Source organism: Parasteatoda tepidariorum, chromosome X2 (assembly GCF_043381705.1).
Source record: "Parasteatoda tepidariorum isolate YZ-2023 chromosome X2, CAS_Ptep_4.0, whole genome shotgun sequence".
NCBI classification, from domain to species: domain Eukaryota; kingdom Metazoa; phylum Arthropoda; class Arachnida; order Araneae; family Theridiidae; genus Parasteatoda; species Parasteatoda tepidariorum.
In genome coordinates this window covers 34,914,861-34,938,014 of record NC_092215.1, presented here as the reverse complement: position 1 = coordinate 34,938,014, position 23,154 = coordinate 34,914,861, and the positions used below count along the sequence as shown (strand labels likewise).

Here is a 23,154-nt window from a genome sequence, read left to right as displayed (position 1 = left end):
AACAGAAATGTTGTAATTTACATTTTTTTTTTCGCTATCAACAATGTTTCCAATCAGTATGATTGTTTAGTAACGTTGAGTGTGATTATCGATTACTTAGAATCGCGAAGAAAGTAATTTTGAAATTTATATTGGTTTCAATTGTTGAGATATTTGATTAGATAGCTTGACGGCATATAATCACAAAAAACGCGTGTTTGAAACGTATTATAATTTATTAGAAAGTGACAAATATGTAATATTGAGATAAGGACGAAGTATAAAACATGCGATTTTTTTATCTTACCATGTATCTATTTTCTTGCAATATAATCGATAGCTTTAAAAAAGTGTCACTTTTATACAATTTATTTATTAAATATATAAAAAATAATAATTAATCAACAAAAATATAATATTAAAAAATTGGCAAAATTACCGAAAATCTGAAAGATTTGGTTTTTAAATGTCTACACCACTCTACAAAATAATTCACAAAAAACGTAGCAGTTGCCATAAGAAATCGTTTTACAGAATATCTTGGTGTCTCTTCTCAACTTCAGCAAGCTGCCAACTTTCTATGCTTTTTGCAAGAATTTATTCTAGTGGTAGCTATGTTAATGTTTTAATGTATTAGTTTTTATTCATTTAAATTTATTTTCCACACCTCTTAATATAAACGATTTAACAAATTCATATGCAACGCCACTGTGTTCCACCTCTTTCGTGGTAAGGTTTTTAAAATGTTGTTAAAATTACCAAAAATTCTGACAGCTTTGGTTTTAAAATGTCTACCACTCTATAAAATATTTTGCAAAATGCGTAGATGTTGGCAGATCTGCTTGAGTATCTGCTGAGGGGGAAATGGGGAAAAAACAGATAAATGTTCGGCACAATTTAAAAATTTGACCTTCTTTCCCGCAATCTATAACTTGGAATGAAGTAGACAAAAGCAATTCATTACTGTATAATAACTCTAAAATTTCGACCTCCTTTCCCGCAATCTATAACTTGGAATGAAGTAGACAAAAGCAATTCATTACTATGTAATAACTCTAAAAATTCGACCTCCTTTCCTGCAATCTATAACTTAGAATGAAGTAGACAAAATCAATTCATTACTGTGTAATAACTCTAAAAATTCTACCTCCTTTCCCGCAATCTATAACTTGGAATGAAGTAGACAAAAGCAATTCATTACTATGTAATAACTCTAAAAATTTGACCTCCTTTCCTGCAATCTATAACTTAGAATGAAGTAGACAAAATCAATTCATTACTGTGTAATAACTCTAAAAATTCGACCTCCTTTCCCGCAATCTATAACTTGGAATGAAGTAGACAAAAGCAATTCATTACTATGTGTTGTTAATATGCAAATAAAATCTCATTTTTCCTCTCCTTCTCAAATAAGTTGCGCGAGTTGCGTGATGTAATACAACGACTTCCCGATAGGGGAAATAGATATATATTTGTTGAAGAAGCTGACTAGTTGTTGGTAGACCCATCAGTCTTTTGTGCAACTTAGGAAAGCTCATGGAAAAAATTATCTACACAAGGATCAAGCCTCACCTTACTTCACTACCAGATGAGCAGTATGGCTTTCGGAAGCATCTTGACACAACCAAACAGCTCCTCAGAATTGTCGACTATATTGGACGTGGACTCCATAACAAACAGAGTTCAGCACTACTGATGCTAGATATTGCAAAGGCTTTCGACCGAGTTTGGCATCAGGGTCTCATCTTCAAGCTTATACAACTGAAATTCCCAACTGGTATCATTAAAATAATACAGGCCTACTTACATAATAGAACCTTTCAAGTTAACTTTAAAAATATGAAATCAACAAACAGGAAAATAACAGCAGGAGTACCTCAAGGAAGCATCCTTGGGCCCATACTATTCATATTATTTACCTACGACTTTCCCATCGACCGACAAGACTTTAACAGCATCACAGCACTTTTCGCAGATGATACAGGAATTGTCGTGAAGTCCAAAAATCCCAACATTGCCTTACAANATTGATTTGTTGTGGGAACATGGAGGACTTTGAGACTCGACAGATTTAACGTGCATCAGTCACCATTTACTACACGGGGAGTCTTCGGCCGGCGAGGATCGAACCCACGACCTCTTGGATATGGGCCCAGCGCCCTACCGACCAGGCTATCCCGTCCTACGCTACCACTTTATTAAAACTATTCCAGAAAGCGGAGCAGTTGGCATCCCTGTACTCTATTGTCCCTTGACAAAATGTCACATGAATATCAGGTTGCAACGCGCGACGTGTATGTGTTGTCGTCGGCCACTAACGTTTGGCTTGGACATGGCACCAACGTGTTGTCACCGGCTGTTAGTGTATGGCTTGCTTATGGCACCAACGTGTTGTCACCGGCAGCTAACGTTTGGTTTTCACGTGACAACACGTTGGTGTCACCGGACATGAAAGTGTTAATATGGTGGGTAATCGTGAATTTTGTCTCGTAAACTTTTAGTGATTACGTTTGCTTTTTTAACCGTTAAAAGAAACTGAGAGCAAAGAGTTAACACATTGCTGACCGGCAACTTCTCTGTGGAACTGATGTGGAAGTAAAACAATATAAACAAACTTTAAATTTTTTATTTATTATTCAACTCTTAATATTTCTTTTTCGTATGATAAAAAGTAAAACAATCACCTACGTGTAATTGTTCACTTTACTTTACTTTCTTTAGAACAAATTGGGAGCCTGGGCAGCGCAGCGTCCCCTAACCCATACATCATGAAATAGTATACAGTGTATGAAAACATTTCGTATTATGCATAATTATGGTGGGTAATTGTTCACCACAAGTTTTGCAAATATATCGGGTTTCGTAAAGTTATAATAAATTGGTAGAGAATTAAATAGTAAAACTTGAAAAGTAAGGAAAATTACGCCTACTTTTTAAAATAGTCACCACGAGATCACTGCTAATATGATTGCTATGACGCAACAACTATGAACGCTTGGCCACGAAAACACGAGTTAAATCGTGACCAGTCAGCAATGTGTTAAAATCTAATTTTATCTGTTACGCATTTCCACTAAGTGGTCTAAATATGAAGAGCACCAATATGAAAAAGTGGAAATACTTATTAGTTTTTTTTTTGTTTTTTTTTTCTACTAATAAGATATTTCTTTTTGTTATCTACCATTTTAGCTTTAAATAACAATGTGCCGTTTCTAATAATGAAATATTTGAGCCGTGGTGGCTCAGGAGGTAGAGCATTCGCCTTCCAATTAGGTGAACCGGGTGCGAATCCCAGCGATGGCTGGTAGATATGAATTCGTCACCTGGCTCGCACCGACCACAGTGCTAAGGTAAAATATCCTCAGTGGTAGACGAATAATGGGTTAGAGTCCCCTTGCAATCGAGTTAACCGTGGGAGGTTTTCGTGGTTTTCCTCTCCATGTAAAGCAAATGCGGTTTAGTACCACCAATTAGTCCTCCAAGAAGGCAAATTTCTTCCAATACTTGATCCAGGAGTTCCCTTGTATTTTGGGTTGGGTTCAAAATTACAAGGCTACGGGGTAGTAGTCGTAAACCCAAAAGTAGGGTCGGCTGTTCAACGACGGTTATAAAATAAAATAAAATAAAATAATTAAATACTTAGGCTACCTCATCTTTCTTTTTAAAAAACGAAACTTCTCAAGGCTAAACTAGAGAAAACTCAAGGCTAAAATGAGTAATCACACCAAGAACCATACATAAAAACACAAATTTTGCTACAACTAGGAAATATTTGCCAACAAAACCGAGCAAGCAAGCATCCCTGCGATTCGCAGCGTAACAAAATTGAGTTGTCTCCCACTAGCTTTCGTAATTTGCCTTAACATGAAAATTCAAGCGCTTTTGATTTATCAATTAATATGAACTTCTCATCTTATCTGAACTTTTCATCATATCAGAACATCAATTAATGCAGAATGTTTTCCTCAAAAACGAAAGACACTTTTATAAAAATATATTTATTCAAAAAGACATTTTTAAAGAGTTTTTACACAAGATAAAACGTAACAAAAGTCTTAAAGCTTAAAAAATTTTCTATTAATCTTAAAGAATCGGTTTTTTTAAAATAAATTTAAAGAATTTGTTTTTATCTTTTTTAGAAATTTATTTTGCGTCGGCGAAACCAACTCTGCTGTTAGCGTAATCGAATTCTGTGTAATAACGTCCAATAAAAACATCTCCCAAAATCCACAATGGTCCGGCTGGTTTGGGAATGTCAATTCCCATGAAGCCACTCAAACAGATGGTTTGTCCCAATTGTGAAACCTAAAAAGTAATTATAATATTTAGTAAGCAAATTACAATATTTAGTAAGATAATTACAATATTTAGTAAAGTAGCTACAATATTAAGGTAATTACAATATTTAGTTAGGTAATTACAATATTTAGTAAGATAATTACAGTATTTAGTAAGATAGTTACAATATTTAGTAAAGTAGTTACACTATTTAGTAAGATAATTAAAATATTAATAAGGTAATTTTTCAATATTTGATAAAGTAATTGCAATATTTAGTAAAGTAATTACCATATATTAAACACAGAACTGGTTTCAGATCTATTAATTTTTTGAAAAAGCTAGAGCTAAAAATTTATTCTGCTTTTCCTATCAGTGCTAAAAATCTAGAAAATCGTGCTTATGTATTACGCCTGGACCATAATTTATTTTTCTTCAGATTTTTGGCACTAATTTTGACTCTAATAGGAAAAATAGGAAATACTATTATTTGTAGTTTTCCGAAAAATAATTAGCAAGATGGATAGTCTTTCTGCATGCAGCGGTTCGATAATTATTCTTTTCTATGCTACTATTTATAGGGTTTGTTATAAATATGTTGAAAAGCGATCAAGAATAAATAAATAAATAAAAATAACAAAATATTGAAAAGAAATTTTTTAAACTAAATGGATGTATAGTATTTTATTTTAACTACCTCATAAAATCGAAGAAATGATCCAAAAAAGATTTTCAAACCGAAAATATATTTATTTCGTTGTAAATATTGTATTTAACTTACAGATTTTTGTTCTGTGCCTTTACTTTTCACGAAAGCAGATTCCAAAAAAATAAATTTTTTTTAAATTTTTTTAGTTTTTTGATAAATTTAAAAAGAAAATTTTATTTAATTTCCATTATTTCATTTTAAATAAATCTTACAAATCTTAACGAGTTTCGAATTCACATTATGAAAAACATGATAGCCCATTTGCGTTAAAATTAATCCATTTTACCTGAGGGTTTTTTTCCCCTTGCCATGATAGGGAAAAGGTGTTTTGCAAACACTTCAACTACTACGGATTCTCCCAAAGCCTCCTAGATCTATCTAGGGCCTAGAAGCTATCTAGGAGGCTTTGGATTCTCCGTAGTTTCAGAAAATATTTTTTCCAGTGGTGTCGCACGGTTATTATATTTATATTTTAATACATTAGAATTTTGTCCACCACTAAGCACACGTAATTTATGCAGATACATCTGAAGTTATATAGACAAATGCTTTAGTATTTATATTTTTTTACAGAAAAAAATCTGTTCTAAAGAATTTCCTTTTAGTTCGCTACCACTGAGGAAAAAAATAATTCGCAAAAACTTCAAATAGTTTATGTTATGACTTATGTGTGAGGTTTTACTTAAAGAGCATTTTCTTCTGTTAGCTGCAATTTTTTTTTATGATTGATACTAATATCTTACTTTTACAAGATATATGATATAACAATGGAAATATTCAGAAAGAATGACCTATTCCATATATGAATCGTTGGAATGTATGAAATTACAAACAATTATTGTACCATAACAAGGGTTTCATATCAATTTATGAAATAAAAAAGAAAAGAAAAAAAAACAGTTAGACATATTCTTTATCGCCTCAATCTATTCTGAATAAAAATAATTCATTACCGTTTTCTGCAAAGAAAATAGTGAGAAAATGAAATGCTTCAATACTTACTTGAATAACATAATCAGATCCTTTCAAATCAAATTTTTTTCCTCCGAGAGTAAAAGATACTGTTGGTAATTTGGGAATCAAGTTACAGTCAACAACGTACTGAAATTGGAAAAGTCAAAAATTAGTAAATGTTTATGGAGAAAAAAAATGTTTATGAAAACAAAACAGTGTTTTTTGTCATAAATTAGTAATTAAGAAATTGAAATCTACCATGCGGTAAACGAAATACGAATAATTTACGAACGAAGGAATAATAACGAACGGCTTATAGTATGTCAAGATATTGCTACCAATTTAATGAGTCATCGCAAGCAATCTTGATGATTTAAATTATAAAAAGATACAACGAGAATTCTTTAGTCTTTTTATAAATCATATATTAAAAGAGTTATTTACATATTGAAGTTTTAAAAAGAAATATGAAAATAAAAAGCTATTTCACAATATTTTTTACTATGAAACAGTCCTTAACCCCTTAACGCACAGATTTTCTGAAAAAAACCGGCAAAGAAAAATTTTTAATGTAAAAAAACACACTTTAGAACATTGTCTTTCCTTTTGGTGGACAATTTTGATATATTGTTCTTTTATTCCATGGAAAAAGGCTATATTCAGAAATGCCAACTGCTCCGGACACGCCAAAATAATTTTAAAAAAACGGTAAATAACTAGAAAGTAAATTTTGTAAATATTTGACTATTTTTGCTTGCTTTTTAAAAGGTATAGCATGACATAAGTACCATACCGGCCAACTTTCACTCTTTCCGAGAATGGATTTTCAGAGTGGTTGTAAAACAATAAACGAAAATCAATTTGACTCAAAAATATATTTATAATTTGATCCTGTTGAATTTCGCTTGAGCAAGGATTATTATGCTTTCATATATTTATTGTAATTATTTATATGTAGTGGTAGACAAACTCATTTATAATTATCATTATAATTCAAAAAGTTAATTGGAATAACCTGAGTATTACTACCACTTTAAATATGAAAATAAAATCTTCCGGAAAATCCGGAAGAGTTGGCAGGTATAAGGTACCATACCCTCCAACTGCTACGGAATTTCAGTAGTTTCAGAAATCTTCTTTTCAGACGGTAGCAAAATTAATGTCTTAATATTTAAAAAAAATTAATTTTAGCGTAACTTGTCCACTATTACTTATAAAAGTGCAGGCCATATGGCTAGATTCTTAAGTTCTGATAAAAGTTTTATGAGAGATCCATTTGCTTTAAAAATTTCTACTTTGGTTCACTACCACTAGAAAGAATTATTTTCAAAATCCTCATAAGTTGGAGGGTATGAGGTACCATAAAATGGTGAATTATATAAGGCTACGGATTATTTAGAAATAGTGGTGGATAAAAATCAATTAAATTGAATTTATTAAACCAAGAATCACAATTGATAAACTACCACTTTAAAATATATATTTGCTGTCGGGAGCAAGTTGGCATCTCTGTATATTTTATTCTTGAATAATTAAGTGTTAGAGCTTACAATCCTATGTAGATGATAAATATCAATAAAACGATTTTTTTTCTTAACTTTCACATTATGATTTTCAATTTTCGATTATATTCGAGTGTGAAATATTATAGCAGCATAAAATACAACGCCGTTCGAATTATTTCGAGTGTGCACAGTTTGGCCTGTTTAGCGCGCTCGAACTAACTCGAGCGCACAAGTTAAGGGGTTAATAACCTGAAGTCTTCCATAAAGTAAAAAATAAACATAAATGATTTCAATAATTCAGTGATAAAACGGAATTTTTATAATAACTTGCTCGATAACACTTAAAAAATTAGGATCTTAAGTATCTTTATTAAAAATACAGCAATTCAACTTACTTCTCCTTGCATTAATGGAGTTGCTCCAATTTCCTTGTTCAATTTGTCAATTTCATCAACAGGTCCAGCAATTAGGGAAGTTCCTGTATCTGCAATAGCTTCACATCCACTTGAGCAATAAGCACTAGTTTTACCATTGACGCTTATCCTATAAAATAAAATTGTATTTATTATTGCCTATTAGTAAAATAGGTAAATATAACTTGATAAAAATCAGGATAAAAAGGCATTTTAATATCTCTTAACTTCTTAGAAATTGATGATAAAATAATAGAATTTTGCAAATTCAGAGACGTGTCGCTGAAAAACCGTTATTTTTGAAGTAATTATATAAAATATTTAGAGAAATAATTCTATTAAAACAATAAAAAGAGTCCGAGATATGCTTAAAATATCCATGCATTCTATGGAACTATTTCTTCAAATTTTATACCATTTCAGATTAATATGCAAAATTTTTAAATGTTTTCTATTAGGCAAATTAAAATTTAAAGCTTTGAAAAATTGATACTTTTAGTATTTAATAGTAATTAAAATTATACGCAGTAACATTTACTAATTTCAAATTTATTTTGAATAAAGATATCCGTATTTTAAATTGTTTTTTTTTTTATCAGCATTTAAAACTTTTCTTAAAGTTTCTAAATTTAAATTAGGAATGCTTTTTTTTCTTAAGATAGCTTATCAAACTGTGAAAAAGAGCTTTAATTCTTAAAATTTAATTTAATTAAAATATCTAAAATGTGAATTTTTTAAATTATACTCAATTTTATATTCTATTTTTAGGTTTTGAGGTACATTGCTCAAAAAAAAAAAAAAAATCCCACTCCATCAAACTGACCTCCCCGAATAACTTTTGATCAAATGATCGGATCTTCACGTTCCTGGACCCAACCTTAATGGTTCTAGGCGGTTATCTCAAATATGCTAATTAATTAGTGCAGATGATATTTTAAGTTACGAAATCAGACGCAAAAACGTACTTCAGGGTTCCCGGAATCCTTGAAAAGTTTTATTAGTGGTAGTAAATTTAGATTAATGCTAGAAGATGTTTCTTATTTTAATATACCACTTTACCGTTAAGCGGTTTAAAAGCTAAACTTTTCATGCATATATACTTTCTTTGAAAAACTATTTTTAGTGGTGGTTACACAGAAATTAAAATATTGATATTTGTTTAAATTTTCGTTACCGCTTTTTAAAATTTCAAGACCAGAGGGAACCTTTAACTTTCTCTTTACAAGAATATCTTTATTTCGACGGATTAACATTGTTGATTCCCAAAATATTGGAAGTAGCAGCATTCTAGGAATTATGGTCCCAATAGTTTGGTCATTTCACTATATCTCGAGAACTTTTTAAGCGAATTGAACATTTTTGGAACACAATTAAAAATTTTGTTTATCCAAAGATAATTCCCTGCAAATTATAACTCTTAGCAATTATTTATTGTTTTTCATTATTTTATTTAATAATAATAATTTAATAATTTCTTCAATTCTCACAAATTTTAAAATATTTAAAGAATTTGTTTTGTCCAGATGATTTATTTCAACCAGATGATATATATGGTTTAAAATTATAGTTTTGCCTCTAGTGCAGGGAACTTAAACTGTTACTTTGAAAAACATGTTGAATTCAAATGAATTCAAATAAATATTTTTCAACTTACGAGTCCATGTGGAATTGCCAGTATCCTTTCTTGTCAACAGGCACATAAGTGAAATCACCCTTGTAATGATTTGGATCACTTCCACCAAAAATAATTTCTCCACCGGCGCTAGCGTTAGGATTTCTAAAAATAAAAGTAACAGTTTAAAAACATTTTAATTCAAAATAAATAACAAAAAGCTTAATATAAAAAAATTTAAACAGCTATATAAAACGTCAAACAGATAAATGGTCTCTTTAAGTTCTGGTGCCGACCGGTCTGTGTAGGGGGCAGGGAACTGCCCTTGCATCAGAAAGGTCCTGGGTTCGAATCCCGGGCAAAGCATGAATGTTTCTTTTTCTCTCTCTCTCTGTGTTCAATGTCCTTTCTCCTTTGTGTGTGAATGTGACCTGCCCTATAAACGGGTTGTGGTTGTGTGAATGGCGTGACAGAAGTCGAATTCCTGGCCATAGATGGAGCCACTGAAAAATAGACACAATCGCACCCCCACTGCCTAAACAGGCATACGACAAAAAAAAATTTCTGGTACACTGTAAAAATTTTGGTGGATGATTGCCAAGATTTTTGCACATTGAAAACACTATTCTTGTAAATGAATGATAAGTGGTTGTAACTTAACCGTCAATGCAAGTGACAATATTATTATTTTTACAACCATTTCAATTTAAGTAATTTTCATCCTTTTGTATCAAATTTCCTTATATAAATAATAAGTTTGCGCACTATTGAGGAGATGAAAAACATTTCAAGATAAACTTTTAAAAAATATTAATTTTTCAACAACTATACTTTAAAAATTTGGATGGACATTGGGAGTTCTTAATTGTGGCTATATTTCTATTGTTTCTCTTAGAAAAAGGAAAATAGTTGCTTATAATATTATGTTGGAGATCTTTTATTTTGACTTTTTAAAACTTAAGTGATTGATAAAATGAGAAACTATCCACTGCTCTCTCACAAATTTTCTACTATTTTTTTTTAATTTTTCAATATTATTTNTCCTTTTGTATCAAATTTCTTTATATAAATAATAAGTTTGCGCACTATTGAGGAGATGAAAAACATTTCAAGATAAACTTTTAAAAAATATTAATTTTTCAACAACTATATTTTAAAAATTTGGATGGACATTAGGGAGCTCTTAATAAAAAATTTCTTGATTGTGGCTAGCTTTCTATCGTTTCCTCTTAGAAAAAGGAAAATAGTTGCTCATAACATTGTGTTGAAGATCTTTTATTTTGACTTTTTAAACTAAAGTGATTGATAAAATGAGAAACTATCCACCTCTCTTTATCACAAGTTTTCTATTGTTATTTTTTAATATTATTTTAATTAACACAGTATATCAATAAAGATTTAATTTTTTTTTTGATAATAAAAAAAGAAAAAAAGTTCTTTCAATAAGCCGTTTAAGTTTTACTAAGAAAGTTAGATATAGTTATAATTTATTTTCTGCAACTAGATTTGCAATATGCTTAATTTAATGTACAAAACAAATATTCAACAAACCTCAGAAAATGAGCGAATTAATTTTGGCTCAGGTATCGTGAGATCATGCTCGTAAGTTTTATATGGAAGTTAGAATAATTATTCGATGCTATAATATAATAATGCGATTATATATAATAATGCGATAGATAATAATGCGATTCGATTCGATGCGATCAATAATTATTATAAGCAAGCACGGTCCCCACGATAAAAGTGTTAAATTACCTTAAGCAGATGTGAACAATCGGTTAAAAGACGGAGAATTTTTACGATTGTTTAAAGTGACAGTAAAACTTATGCTCAGAAATTTGAGTTAAGATTATTTTTTTATCACTACATTTAAAGATCTAATAAGAATATTGCAATAGTGTTTCAAATTTAAAAAAAATTGAAAATAGTTGCTTACATAATTTTTTTTTTACTACCAGTATAAATACAATAGAGAGCCAGTGCTTTCAGGTTGCCAACTTTGCTAAATACGCATTTGTGCCCAACGTAAGTTTAAAAGAACAGTTCCTTTTTTCTCAAAAAAGTAAAAAGTGTTGGCACAAAATTGAACATTTCAGTTCTGTTTACTATAAGATATTAATAATAAATATGATTATTAGTCAAAACATGATGCATTTTCAAGGCTAAATTTGAAAGTAATAATAGGATAGATCCTATTGGTTTAAAAATATGGCTATACTCTAACCTTTTTGGTAATAGCGCTTCTTAAATCTTTGCTGAATTCGTGGTCGATCCTTACAAAGCTAAACTAAGTAACCATTTTGCTTTTTAATACCACGCTATCTTTATTAAAAGCCGCAAATTGCGTGTATAAATCTGAATATTTAAGTAGTTATGAAATTACGCTGATCTGATAATAGCAGGAAATGGACACATAAAATACCTGACACGCATGCTTTAATGTTTTAAAGTACTGATAAAATTTTAAACATTTTCTCATAACTTCTTTAAATATTGCAGGGAATTGAAAATTTTGAACATAACCCAGAAGAAAGGGAGCTCCTAGATAAAACATTGAGACAAACTAGCTTTCATGAAGCTAGATGGAGCTTTTTCTTTTTGATGGAATTACCCACATTTGCGTGGTTGCACAACAACATGGAGCGGAACATCATTAAAACATCCCACGGTTAGCCCGATGACAAAAGGATTCTAACTCATAACCCATAATACTACTGAGGATATTTGAAGTCAGCACTGTGATTGGTGCGAGCCAGGAGCAGAATTTATACAGACTAGCCATCGCTGAGAATCGAACCTGGGACACGTCATTAGGAGGAGAACGCTACATCTACTGCGCCACCGCGACAAGTTTTCGAAATTTCTACTGGATATTTGCATTATACATATCTTACTGCTTGGATTAAGATTTTGGTGTTTATCTCCAAAAACTCTCTTGAAAAGCGCTCTCTTTTATTATATCAGAGAGGCCACAGTCTAGAAAAAATTAAAAAGCTATGGCAATTTTTTTATTTTTTTGGTACACATACATACATACAGGGTTATTGTGGGATTCGAACCCGCTACCTTCACGCTACAGAGCGTTTGGCGGGTGATACCGCTCGGTCAGAGAGTCCCAGTAATTTTCTAAGAGGTTATGTTTTCACGTTAATTTTAAGAATTCACTTGATCATTTGTAAAAATAAATATTTTTGGTCTATAGAAATCAGCTTAAACATTTACAAATACAATATTTGCAGAAATAATAAATATTTACAAAAACATTTACATATACAATAAAATTTACAAATATTTTTGGTCAATGATAATTAGTTATAACATTTAGTTTCCTCGATTTTTGTCTCTAATTTTCTTAAAAAAATTTCTGGAATGTGGTTACCCGGAACATTGCCTGAAGTCCTTGATTTGTTTTAAAGCGAAATATTGAACATTACTTCAACATAAAACAACTGTTGGAATTTCTTTTGGCTACTTTTCTTACCTGCTAAGGTAGAAAGAGAAAACTGGTTTATCTACTACTTTTTCCTTCAACATGTTGTCAAAAACAGGAGTGACACCATCAACAGAAATAGTGCTGAATCCCATTCCAAGGATTCCATCAAATTTAGCAGCAACAAAAGTCAGTCCTGGTTCTGTGACGGCTTCAGCGAAAGTTTGGCTGGCAACCTAAAATTAAATTAATAATAAATAATTCAATTAGTTCTTTAATGCTTGATGAAACATAGTAGAAAGTGGTGCAAAATTTATGTTTAATTCAAGTGGATATTTTCTTCAGTTAGGCAAGATATCTTTAGTTTTCAAAGAATAACGCGTTGATTTTATATTTATAAAATATCGATGCTTAAATTATTGTCATGATTGAGTTAAAATCTGAACAGCCAACTCCATTTAATAAAAAGAAAATGGAGTATCATAAAAGTACTCATTTTAATACTTTCATGTTCATGCGAACAGATTCCGTCCTATTTTAAAATTAGTTCTCCATTTTACATCTGCTGGCAAGCACAAGGCTCTACAAATCAGAAAAAAGAATATTTACTAGACTTGAAGGCTAGACTTTTTACTAGACTTTTTAATTATGATTTCCCCCCCCCCTTTTTTAATATGTCTTTTCCTTTGTTTTACCTTCATTTTGAACTATATATATATNTACATATATATATATATATATTGTTGAATTTTGCTAATCATTTCCAAACAAACGAACTTAGATAAGAGCTTCTTTATTTCCTGTTTTTTCTTATCTTACTGTTTATTGTTCCTATTATTAAGTGAATAATATTGATATCTTGTTAAAGATTATCTTTTTTTTTTTTCTTTTTTTTTGCTTTTTTACAGCTTGTAACATAATATTTTTATGTCACCTTATGAAGGATTGAAAAGAAAATGTGTGTTATCATTACAAAGATAAAAAGTTGTATTCAACTTTTGTCGAACGACATTGAAAAGAATATCGTAATATGTTTATCAGTAAAAACCTATTTAGTTTTTTTTTCTGATTTATTTGTTTCGCAGATATTGGTTGGGTAAATAAGGTCAGCTTCTGTGCTTTGTCTGTTTTTATACCTAAAAAAGAATGAATTAGCAAGTATTGTCTCAATTTTTCCAATGAAAGAATGATATCCATCGAAATTTTATCTCAAACAAGTTGACTGCACATATTTTAAAAAGAAGATTTTAGTTAACGAAAAAAGTAAATTAAGTTCATGCCTTGCATCGGTAGAACCAAACGAATTTAAAGCAGAGAGAAGCGCTTATTGTTTTTTAGTGGCGCCATCTATGACCAAAATTACGACTTTGCCGCACACAAACGTTGCAGCCCTCTTTCCATTCCAGACTCATTCGCAGCCATTCCAGACTCATTCACATACCTTTCATCCATCCGCAGATCGTAATTTTGACCTTAACCGGTTAACGCCCAGCGTCATGTATTTAGGACAGTTCCTTTTTTCAAAGACATTCATTGTGATGGGAAACTTTTCTCAGCATTTTCATTTATCTAGGTGAATTAAAAGATTCTCAGATACCAGAATGATTTAGTTATATCTGATTAGATCTAGAATTATAAGCAGCAAGTACTTTTTGATCTATCAAAGACTTTTTGAATGGCCTAACAGTAGAAAAACCAATTAATTTCGATAGTATATTATACCACTTTTTCCATAAAACCACTTTTTGTATCATATCAATATATAAATTCGGGACAAAACGGGTTAACCAGAGAACAATCAAACTTCAATCCGATCTTTGATTACAGGTCAATAGTGTTGTGAAGGCAATTGCTGATAACTATTGTCAATAACTACGGCCGATAGTGACTCCGGTACTGGTGAATCGATACCAGTTCCTGAGATGGAGCTGTTAGCAATTCACAATCTTTTAGGAATCATAATCATTCTCCTGAAAATTTTGTTTTCGCTACTTAACTAATTTTTTTTTGTGTGTGTGTCAACTCTTCATTTGTTGAATAAATTTTTAAAAATAAAATTACCTGTACTCCTCCAATTGCAACTGTATCGGTACTCAAAAATCCAGTCATGCTACCACTTCCATATTTGATTTCAAAAGCAGTTCCATTTGCTTTGTATGTACTGGATTTGCTGCTGTCATATTTGTTGTGTAGAACTAAACAAAAATAATAATTGAAAGTTAAGTATATCTGACCGCTAATTTACAGAATTGTACAGTGCACAAAAAAGTAATCAAACCACCCTCAATAACTTTTAATCTAATGAATGGATCTTCACGTTCTGGGAATCATTCTTAATCGTTTCAGAGGGTGACCTCAAATATGTTAATTAGTTAGAGAGGATGATATTTTAAGTTACAAAATCAGACATAAAAACGTACTTTCTCTGAATAAACATATCTTTCTTTTAACGGATTTAGATTTCCAACTCCCAAACTCTAGGGGGTAGCTGCAATCTGGGAAATATAATCCCAATAGTTTGGTTTGATCAAGAGAGCTGTTCGAAGTTTGTAAGGCTAATTTTACTTTTTTGCGCATTTCAACATATCTCAAAAACTTTTAAATGAATTGAAAAAAGTTTGCACACAATAATTAAATTTCTTTATCCGAAGATAATTCCATGCAAAAAATAATTTTCAGTAAATATTTATTATTTTTTATTTAATAATAGTCGATAAATATTTTAATAGTAAGGTTTACAATTTTTTGCGTCATTTTAAAGAGTGTAATTTTGCATGGCAAAATACAAACTTAAGCAATATCGGTCAAATAGTTCCTGAGAAATAAAAGTTGAAAGTAGTCGTATATTTAAAATTACATTTACTGAGATTTGGTCTTTATACTTGTTGCACCAATGAAAAAAATACTGCCGCAGCCAAAAATAAAAGGATGGCAAAAAAAAATATTTTGTTTTTACCTTCCAAATGCATTCGGGCACACTTTCATTTATTTATCTCTATTTATTTTTTATTTATTTTTTTTAATTTTTTACATTTTGCCTTGCTTAATGCTACAATAATTTTGAACTACCAGGCTTCATTGAAATCCGTAATACGTTTAGAAATCAAAACAAAAAGCAAATTCGTTTACTTCTTTGTTATCTCTAACTTTGATAATTAGTTCTTAAATAGTAATTAGATTGCCATTGTACCGGTTTCATAATTTCGTAATTTTTGACTGCAGACGCTAACTTTTATACACATGAATGTTATTGTATCAAAATAATTGAAAGCATATCAGTGGTAATTAAATCTATAATTAGAAAATAATCCAATTTATCCCTTTATGGACATTGTATGTCATAATATGCTTTAATATATTTTTTGCAATCAGTATTTGATTTATCCAATCACGCTCATTATAGTTTAATACATTTTACTGACTTGTGTAAAAACGAAACTGTATTAAGAAATAAAATAACTATCATCTCATCTATACTTAATCCTTGCCTTAATTATGTTCTGTTTCCTCCATTAGGCCAATCGCACTTATTTTTAGTTTTTCTATATTTATTTAAAGTTTCACAATAGCAAAGTGCTTGTTTAGTTATGAAAAGAATGGGGAGTAATTATTACAGTTATATGTAGAAAACAATAAACTTGCCAAACTTAAAGATTTTAAGGTCCATTGATAGCTACCTTTCTATAAAATATAAATAAATTAGATACTTACGGCAAGCAATGTTGGTCCACTTGCATTTCTTTGAAGGTACCCATAAGTTAGAAGATCCAGTGTCAAAAACTACTTTGAAGGTTTGTGGCGGAGTTCCAATGGAAATTTGTCCATAATATTGGGCCTGTTAAAAGAAGTTTATTCATACATTTTGAATAGAATTTATGATTATTTACGAGGTATAAGACAGTCACGACATTGGTAATAGCAGGAGTGACAACGACTCCTGCTATTGTTGTGCTAATTCTTTTACTCTAATTTAAATCATGATATCATTATAAAATTAAGATTTTTTTGTTTTTAAAAGTAAACGGCTACAAGCATGTATCTTTTTTAATCAATATAACTACCTTTTATTCCATACAGATTACGAATTAAGACTCTGACAATTTAATGAAATCCAAGCAATGAAATACAGGCCAAACAATAATAAAAACCAAACAATGCAACGAAAAATCCTATATTTTAGCGTTATGAGAAACTTATATCACATGGACTAATGTAATGTTAATTTAATGAGCATAATACACCTGGCACAATTAAATATAGCACACTATGTAGTTCGGAAAAATGATTAAAAATGATCATAATTGATAGAAGAGTATAATGATAGAACATATAGAAGTGGCTATACTGCGTCAAGATAAAACGACGTGACGCATATTTAGCAATGAGTTCAAACAATGTCATAAACTAAGTTTGGGGTGAAAAAACAAAATAGGGAAAGAACTCTAGGGTGACTCATACCCATAAAACTCGTGCTTGTTGAACAATGTAATTTCTCTGAAAAGATGCTGTAAAGGATTAGCCAGACAACAGAAAATGCTGTAAGGGATAAGTCGGAAAAAAGAAGATACTATACAGGATTAAACGGAAAATTTCCAAAACTGAAATCATTTTCAAATGTAAGAAGAGAAACATAATTGCCAAAAAAAAAAAAATTTCATTAATTTTTAAAAGATTTTTAGATCCATGTATATTTATTAAAATCCATTATATATTTTTTTTCTTTAAAATAACGTTTTAATTTAACTTACCTTTACACGTCATAAGCATTCACAAATATTTTCAAGTGCTGGGATATAAATAATGTCACGTTTATATTCAGGATATTTATAAACTTATTGATGTCGTGACTTAAAAAGTCGTGCTGACTTTAAAGGTTTGTAAAAAAAGTTTTTAACCTTGGTTAAGCAGCATTTGTATTTGTGTTTAGTTTATTAATAGCTGATATCCGAAACAGAAGTTTTAATGATTTTAATTTAGAGTTCCCTTTATTCAAGTAAAAAAAAAAACAGGTATACGATTCAGATTTCCGATTACTCCTCTTTGCAAAGCGTAATTAAAATTTAAAAAAGGAAAATATTAAAGCTATATATTTATATTCGCGTAAGATAAAACAATTTTTCAAAATTCAAAAACTTTTAACAAAAATTAAATGCATATTGCTGAACAAGCATTAATAATTGATTTAAATAGTGGTATTTAAAAGGCTTTTTAAATTTATAAGGATTTTAAGTTCATAAAATAGGATAGTTAAAAATTTAATCATGATTAAAAAAAATTTTAATTTCATAATTGTAAAATGAAATTACTATAATTTTCTTGCTTCTTTATTACTTATTTATTTACATATTTTAATCCTTTATTTAAATAATTTAATTGCCTTTCATGCAATATCAGTATACCCACCAACTACTATGGAATTTTTGTAGTTTTAGAAAGAAAAAAAAATTTGATTCGTAGTGATGGCTTTGACCGATATTAATTTTTTTTTTTTTGTTTTATAACCGTCGTTGAACAGCCGACCTAATTTTTGGGTTTACTACTACTAATGTTTAACTCCATAGCCTTGTAATTCTGAACCCAATCCGGAAGACAAGGAAATTCCTGAATCAAGCAATGGGAGAAATTTGCCTTCGCGGCGGACCTTTTGATGGAGTTAACCAGCATTTGCGTTACATGGAGAGGAAAACCACGAGAACCTCCCACGGTTAGTCTTATGGCAAGGGGACTCTAACCCACGATCCGTCTACCACTGAGGGTATTTCACGTCAGCACTGTGGTCGGGGCAAGCCGGATGCGGAATTCGCATCTATCAGCCATTGCCGGGATCGAACCCGGTTCACCTCATTGGAAGGCGAACGCTCTATCCCCCGAGCCATCGCGATATTAATTCATGACATTTATTGATCAAGTTGCTCAGATTTCTTAATGTTGTCTAGCACAGTATTGTCTATTTCAGTTGTTGCGCCATTTGTATTTACATTGAATTTAATTCCATTTAATTATAAAAAATAAAAATAAAAACTAAGAACGGAATCAAAAAAGTATACTGTTGGACTTCTATTTAACGAACTTTCATTTTGCGAATTTCTCTATTTTACGAGTTTTTTCGAGGAACCAAGAATATTTTGGAAATTTCTTCGTAAAATAACTTCCAAATAGCGAAGTGAATTTTCTATTTAACGAACTTTTCATTGAGATCCACTTTCCCTATTTTCCAAACTATTTCTTAACATTTCAAACTAGTGAACGCATTTTATGAGGGAAATGACCTTGAATTAATTTTCGAAGCCACTGCTTGATGTGATGTATTACTGTTTGCTCTAAAAATTATCTTAGAGAAAGCAGTAAATTCCCTTTCCCTTTTTGTTTGCATTTCAAACGAAAAACTCAGTTCAAATTAACGGATTTTATATGTAGCAATTAAACTTAAGAACGCATGTGACAATGTATGTTTAAAATTACTTTTATAATAAATGCAACTACAATTTTATACATAAATTTAGCTTTTTTTTAGTTGAAAATGTATATAGCATGATAGTGTAACACTGGATAATGTTTTTGCTCTATTCTTGCTTTCCATGCAGATTTCTTTTATAGTTTACAAGATAAAAGTGCATCAATTGCTAATTTAATTGTGTCTAGAGTTTATGAATTTAAAACCTGTTTTGTGTTGCTTAAGTATTTCAAAAAGGTGATTTTCCATTTTGCGAATTTTCCATATTACGAACTTATTATCCGGATTTAGTGACTTCGTTAAATAGAGATCCGACTGTATTTTGGTTGAGATGTTTCATAAGCTTCAGAGTGATATATCCCATAAAAAACTTCGTTAAAATGAACCATATTTCATTTATACATTTTGCCCATTTCCTGAATATTGAATAGATAATAATTAAAAATTATAGTACTTACATCCAAATAATTTGAAAGAGGTTCTGGGAATGGACTTTTTCCCAAGATCCTTCTCGGTAAAGCGATTTCTACAGGTGTTCCAACTTCATGTAATTTGTGGCGGACTGGTCTTGAATGAGCAAGCTTAACCCTAAAAATTATAATTCAAACTTCAATATAGAACTATTATTTAAATTGATTAATTTACAAAAAATCAGCTATCATCATTATATTAAATATATTATTGAAATCATTTAATTTTTTTCCATAACGTGAAAGGCTTAAGGCCTTTATAAAGGTCTTTAATAAAGGCCGAGAAAGGCTTAAGGCTTATAATATAAAAATAAGCCACATTTTATGAAAAGCGTCTTTGGGTAAAATATAATGATTTCTATGTAGACATTAAGATATTTCTGTGTATTGGGCTGTTATCAAATAAAAATTCAGGAAATTTGCAAAAAAATAGTTTTTTTTTAAAAAAAAAACTTCATTAGTAATGAAATTAAAATTTCATCGTAATTGCAGTTCCTTAAAATAGGTTTATTAAAATTATATATTTTTTGCAAAGATTTGACCCTAACGTTGAAATTATCTTTCACCTTAACCATAGCTGTTCACTTTTAAGTCGAAAATAAAAAGCGAAAAATAAAAGTATACTTCACTTCAATATAACTTACTAATTCGTTTGTTTCAAAAACCTCTTAAAAGGTCAAACTCTTTTTTCAAAGAAGTAAAATTTGAATAGGAAAAAGAAGCAGTTTTAAAAACGAAGAGATAATTAACAGAATCGCTAAAAGTGCTATTTTCTTCAGATTTTCGTGAATGGTAGACACCCTTATCTAAAACAACGACTCCTATAACTGAAAGCCTTCACACGGTTTCTTATAGGTAGTCCGATAAGACTACAACGAAGGTAAACCAGGTTACGAAAGAGCCATTTAATTGAAAATCTATTAAAAATTTTAATGTGGTATCAAATATATGCCTAAAAATTTGTGTAATTTATGAATATGATTGGTTTGTTTTATTTATCTGCCAATCTCTACAGATTCAATTCTCAAATATGTATGATAAATTTCTCTCAATTACTTTTAAAATAGAAATTGAGTTCATGCGCACAACTGGTTCGCTTTTTAAATAACCTGCGCAGACTAATTATGAAATCCTATGTGAAGACTCCTATGTGAAGGCTTTCTGATGTAGGAGCTGTTGTCTTAAGTCATGAAACAGTGACTACTCAACGCTAAAGTGGTAGGTAATAAAAAAATAATATCCCCTTATTTTAACCTTTAGAGGTCAAAAAATTTCATAAAGCATTATAATTTATATAATAACCAGAAATCATAAAATAATGTGATTACTAAATATTATGATATAAAAATTTTAAATTTAAAAATGTTGATTTTTGATGCCTTATTAGAATGAAAGATCAGACTGCAAAGGTTTAAACATATGTGTAATACTACTACTTTCATACGCACTATTTTTTTACATATTCTCATTACTAGTAGTCGGGAATGAGGAGTCAATAAATTTAGTCAAAATAATGCACAACAAGTCACGCCAAAGTCTCTAAAAATATTTACGTGCACAAATATATTCTTATAACTTTTCAGTAAGACTCAAAACTCCAGTATTTTAATTTAAAAATATTTGTACCATTGGATTTAAACAACATTAAAATAACTCAAACGATCCACTTTTTGCATGCTTAAGTCAGGGTTCCCACGGGCCTTGAAAATTTTAAAAATTGGTAATGAAAATAAAACATAAGTCGATATTTTAATTTCTGGGTAACCACAACTAAAACTTTATTTTAAAAGAAAGTATGCCTGAAAATTCCAGCTTGCTAAACCATTTAAAAATAAAGTGGTTTATTAAAATACGGAATATATTCTAGCATTAACTTAAATTTACTAACACCACTAAATTTTTAAAGAAAAATAGACAATTCTTTTATGTGAAGCTTGTCAATTAAGAAAAAAATAAAGAAACTAATGCCATTTGCAAAAAGCAAAAATGTAACTAATGCAATTTCCAAATTCAAATTTTATGTAAACAATGTAATTCCCATCATGATAAAATATTGCTTAAATAAATTACAGACAGTCGAAAAAAATTATAAGACTGAAAAGCTATGCAAAATAAAATTTGATAGGCATGATTTATTTAAAATTTAAATTTTTAAAAAAAATCAATAATTCTACATTTCCAGTTCAAATACACTTGCTTATCTTAAAAATCTTATCACTTAAATACTAACTAGCGATAAAGCAGCATAACTTAAACAAATATTTAAGATGACAAAAAAAGGACAAAAAAATTTCATGCGAATATTTTTCAAGAAAAACTAATAATTTTTTTATCTGAAACTTTTCAATTAAGGAAAAACTAAAGAAGAAACTAATGTCATTTCCTAATGCAAAACCCATGTAACAAATGCAACTACTACCATCACAAATTATATTTTAAATAAATTGTAGATATTTCAAAAAAAATTAAAAGGTTGAAAAGCTACACCAAATAGATTTAATAGGGGTGATTCATTTCAAATTTAAATCAATAAAAAAAAAATAATCCATCATTTCTAATTCAAGTTCACATGCTTACCTTAAAAACCTTATAACTTTAGGACTAACTAACAATAGTAAACAGCATAGCTCAAACAAATATTCAAAATGACAAAAAAAGGACGGATAATTTTTATACGGAAACTTTTTTAAGAATAACTGATAATCAGATAGTCAACTAAAAGGGAAACTAATGTAATTTCCAAATAATAACTATGTAATTCTGATCACGTCAAGATATTGTTTCAATAAATTGCAGATAGTTTTTAAAAAAATTAGAATACTGAAAGGCTATACCAAATAAAAATTGATAGACATGTTTCATTTAAAATTTAAATCAAAAAAAGAAAATTAATAATTCATCATTTCTAATTCAAATTCACATGCTTACCTTAAAAGCTTGTCACCTAAAGACAAACTAAGGACCGAAAGCAACGTAATTCCAACAAAAAGTTTCATCGTGACAGACCTCTACAAGTTGGAAGACAGAAAAACGCCTTGATGACCACTTTTATTGTAAAAAATTTATAATCAGCACTGAATGAAAAATAAGCTCACGTGATAAAAATCACGATTTATCAAAGTTAGCTGACTCCTTATTATGTGTGACTATAGAGATTTTCAGTATTCTGATAGGCTGACATTACATCATAATTTTAACAAAATAGTTTTATCTGTTCCTCATTCAATTTATGGTATCATCTTCTCAACCCTATCCCAGCACACAATTAAAGGTAAGGTATTTTTTCGCAATCATTTAATCTGGTGATAGATAATGAATCTTTTGATATGTTACTAACCAGTAACCAA

General features: G+C 29.9%; 1 protein-coding gene and 1 long non-coding RNA gene across 2 annotated transcripts in view; both read right to left on the bottom strand.

Moving 5' to 3' along the window:
- The window catches only part of LOC139427292 (uncharacterized), a 297,439-nt gene that overhangs the window by 188,175 nt on the left and 86,110 nt on the right, over nucleotides 1–23,154 (bottom strand). The window lies entirely within an intron of this gene.
- On the bottom strand, nucleotides 3,962–23,107 carry LOC107455892 (lysosomal aspartic protease). The gene is made up of 9 exons (XM_016073617.3): nucleotides 22,736–23,107; nucleotides 19,796–19,925; nucleotides 16,595–16,718; nucleotides 14,945–15,078; nucleotides 12,935–13,119; nucleotides 9,493–9,615; nucleotides 7,821–7,968; nucleotides 5,969–6,067; nucleotides 3,962–4,284 (listed from the first exon to the last, which is right to left on the bottom strand). The coding sequence occupies exons 1-9, from the start codon at nucleotides 22,801–22,803 to the stop codon at nucleotides 4,123–4,125; spliced, it is 1,173 nt and encodes a 390-aa protein (XP_015929103.1). The 5' UTR covers nucleotides 22,804–23,107; the 3' UTR covers nucleotides 3,962–4,122.

What these genes read in the sequence shown, in the direction of transcription:
- LOC107455892 (XM_016073617.3), bottom strand. Translation starts at nt 22,803, where the DNA reads ATGAAACTTTTTGTTGGAATTACGTTGCTTTCGGTCCTTAGTTTGTCT. An exon ending in TTCTCTTTCTACCTTAGCAG is followed by an intron (nt 9,616 to 12,934) that starts GTAAGAAAAGTA and finishes TTTTATTTTTAG; the next exon opens with AAATCCTAACGCTAGCGCCG. An exon ending in CTCCATTAATGCAAGGAGAA is followed by an intron (nt 6,068 to 7,820) that starts GTAAGTTGAATT and finishes TTCCAATTTCAG; the next exon opens with TACGTTGTTGACTGTAACTT.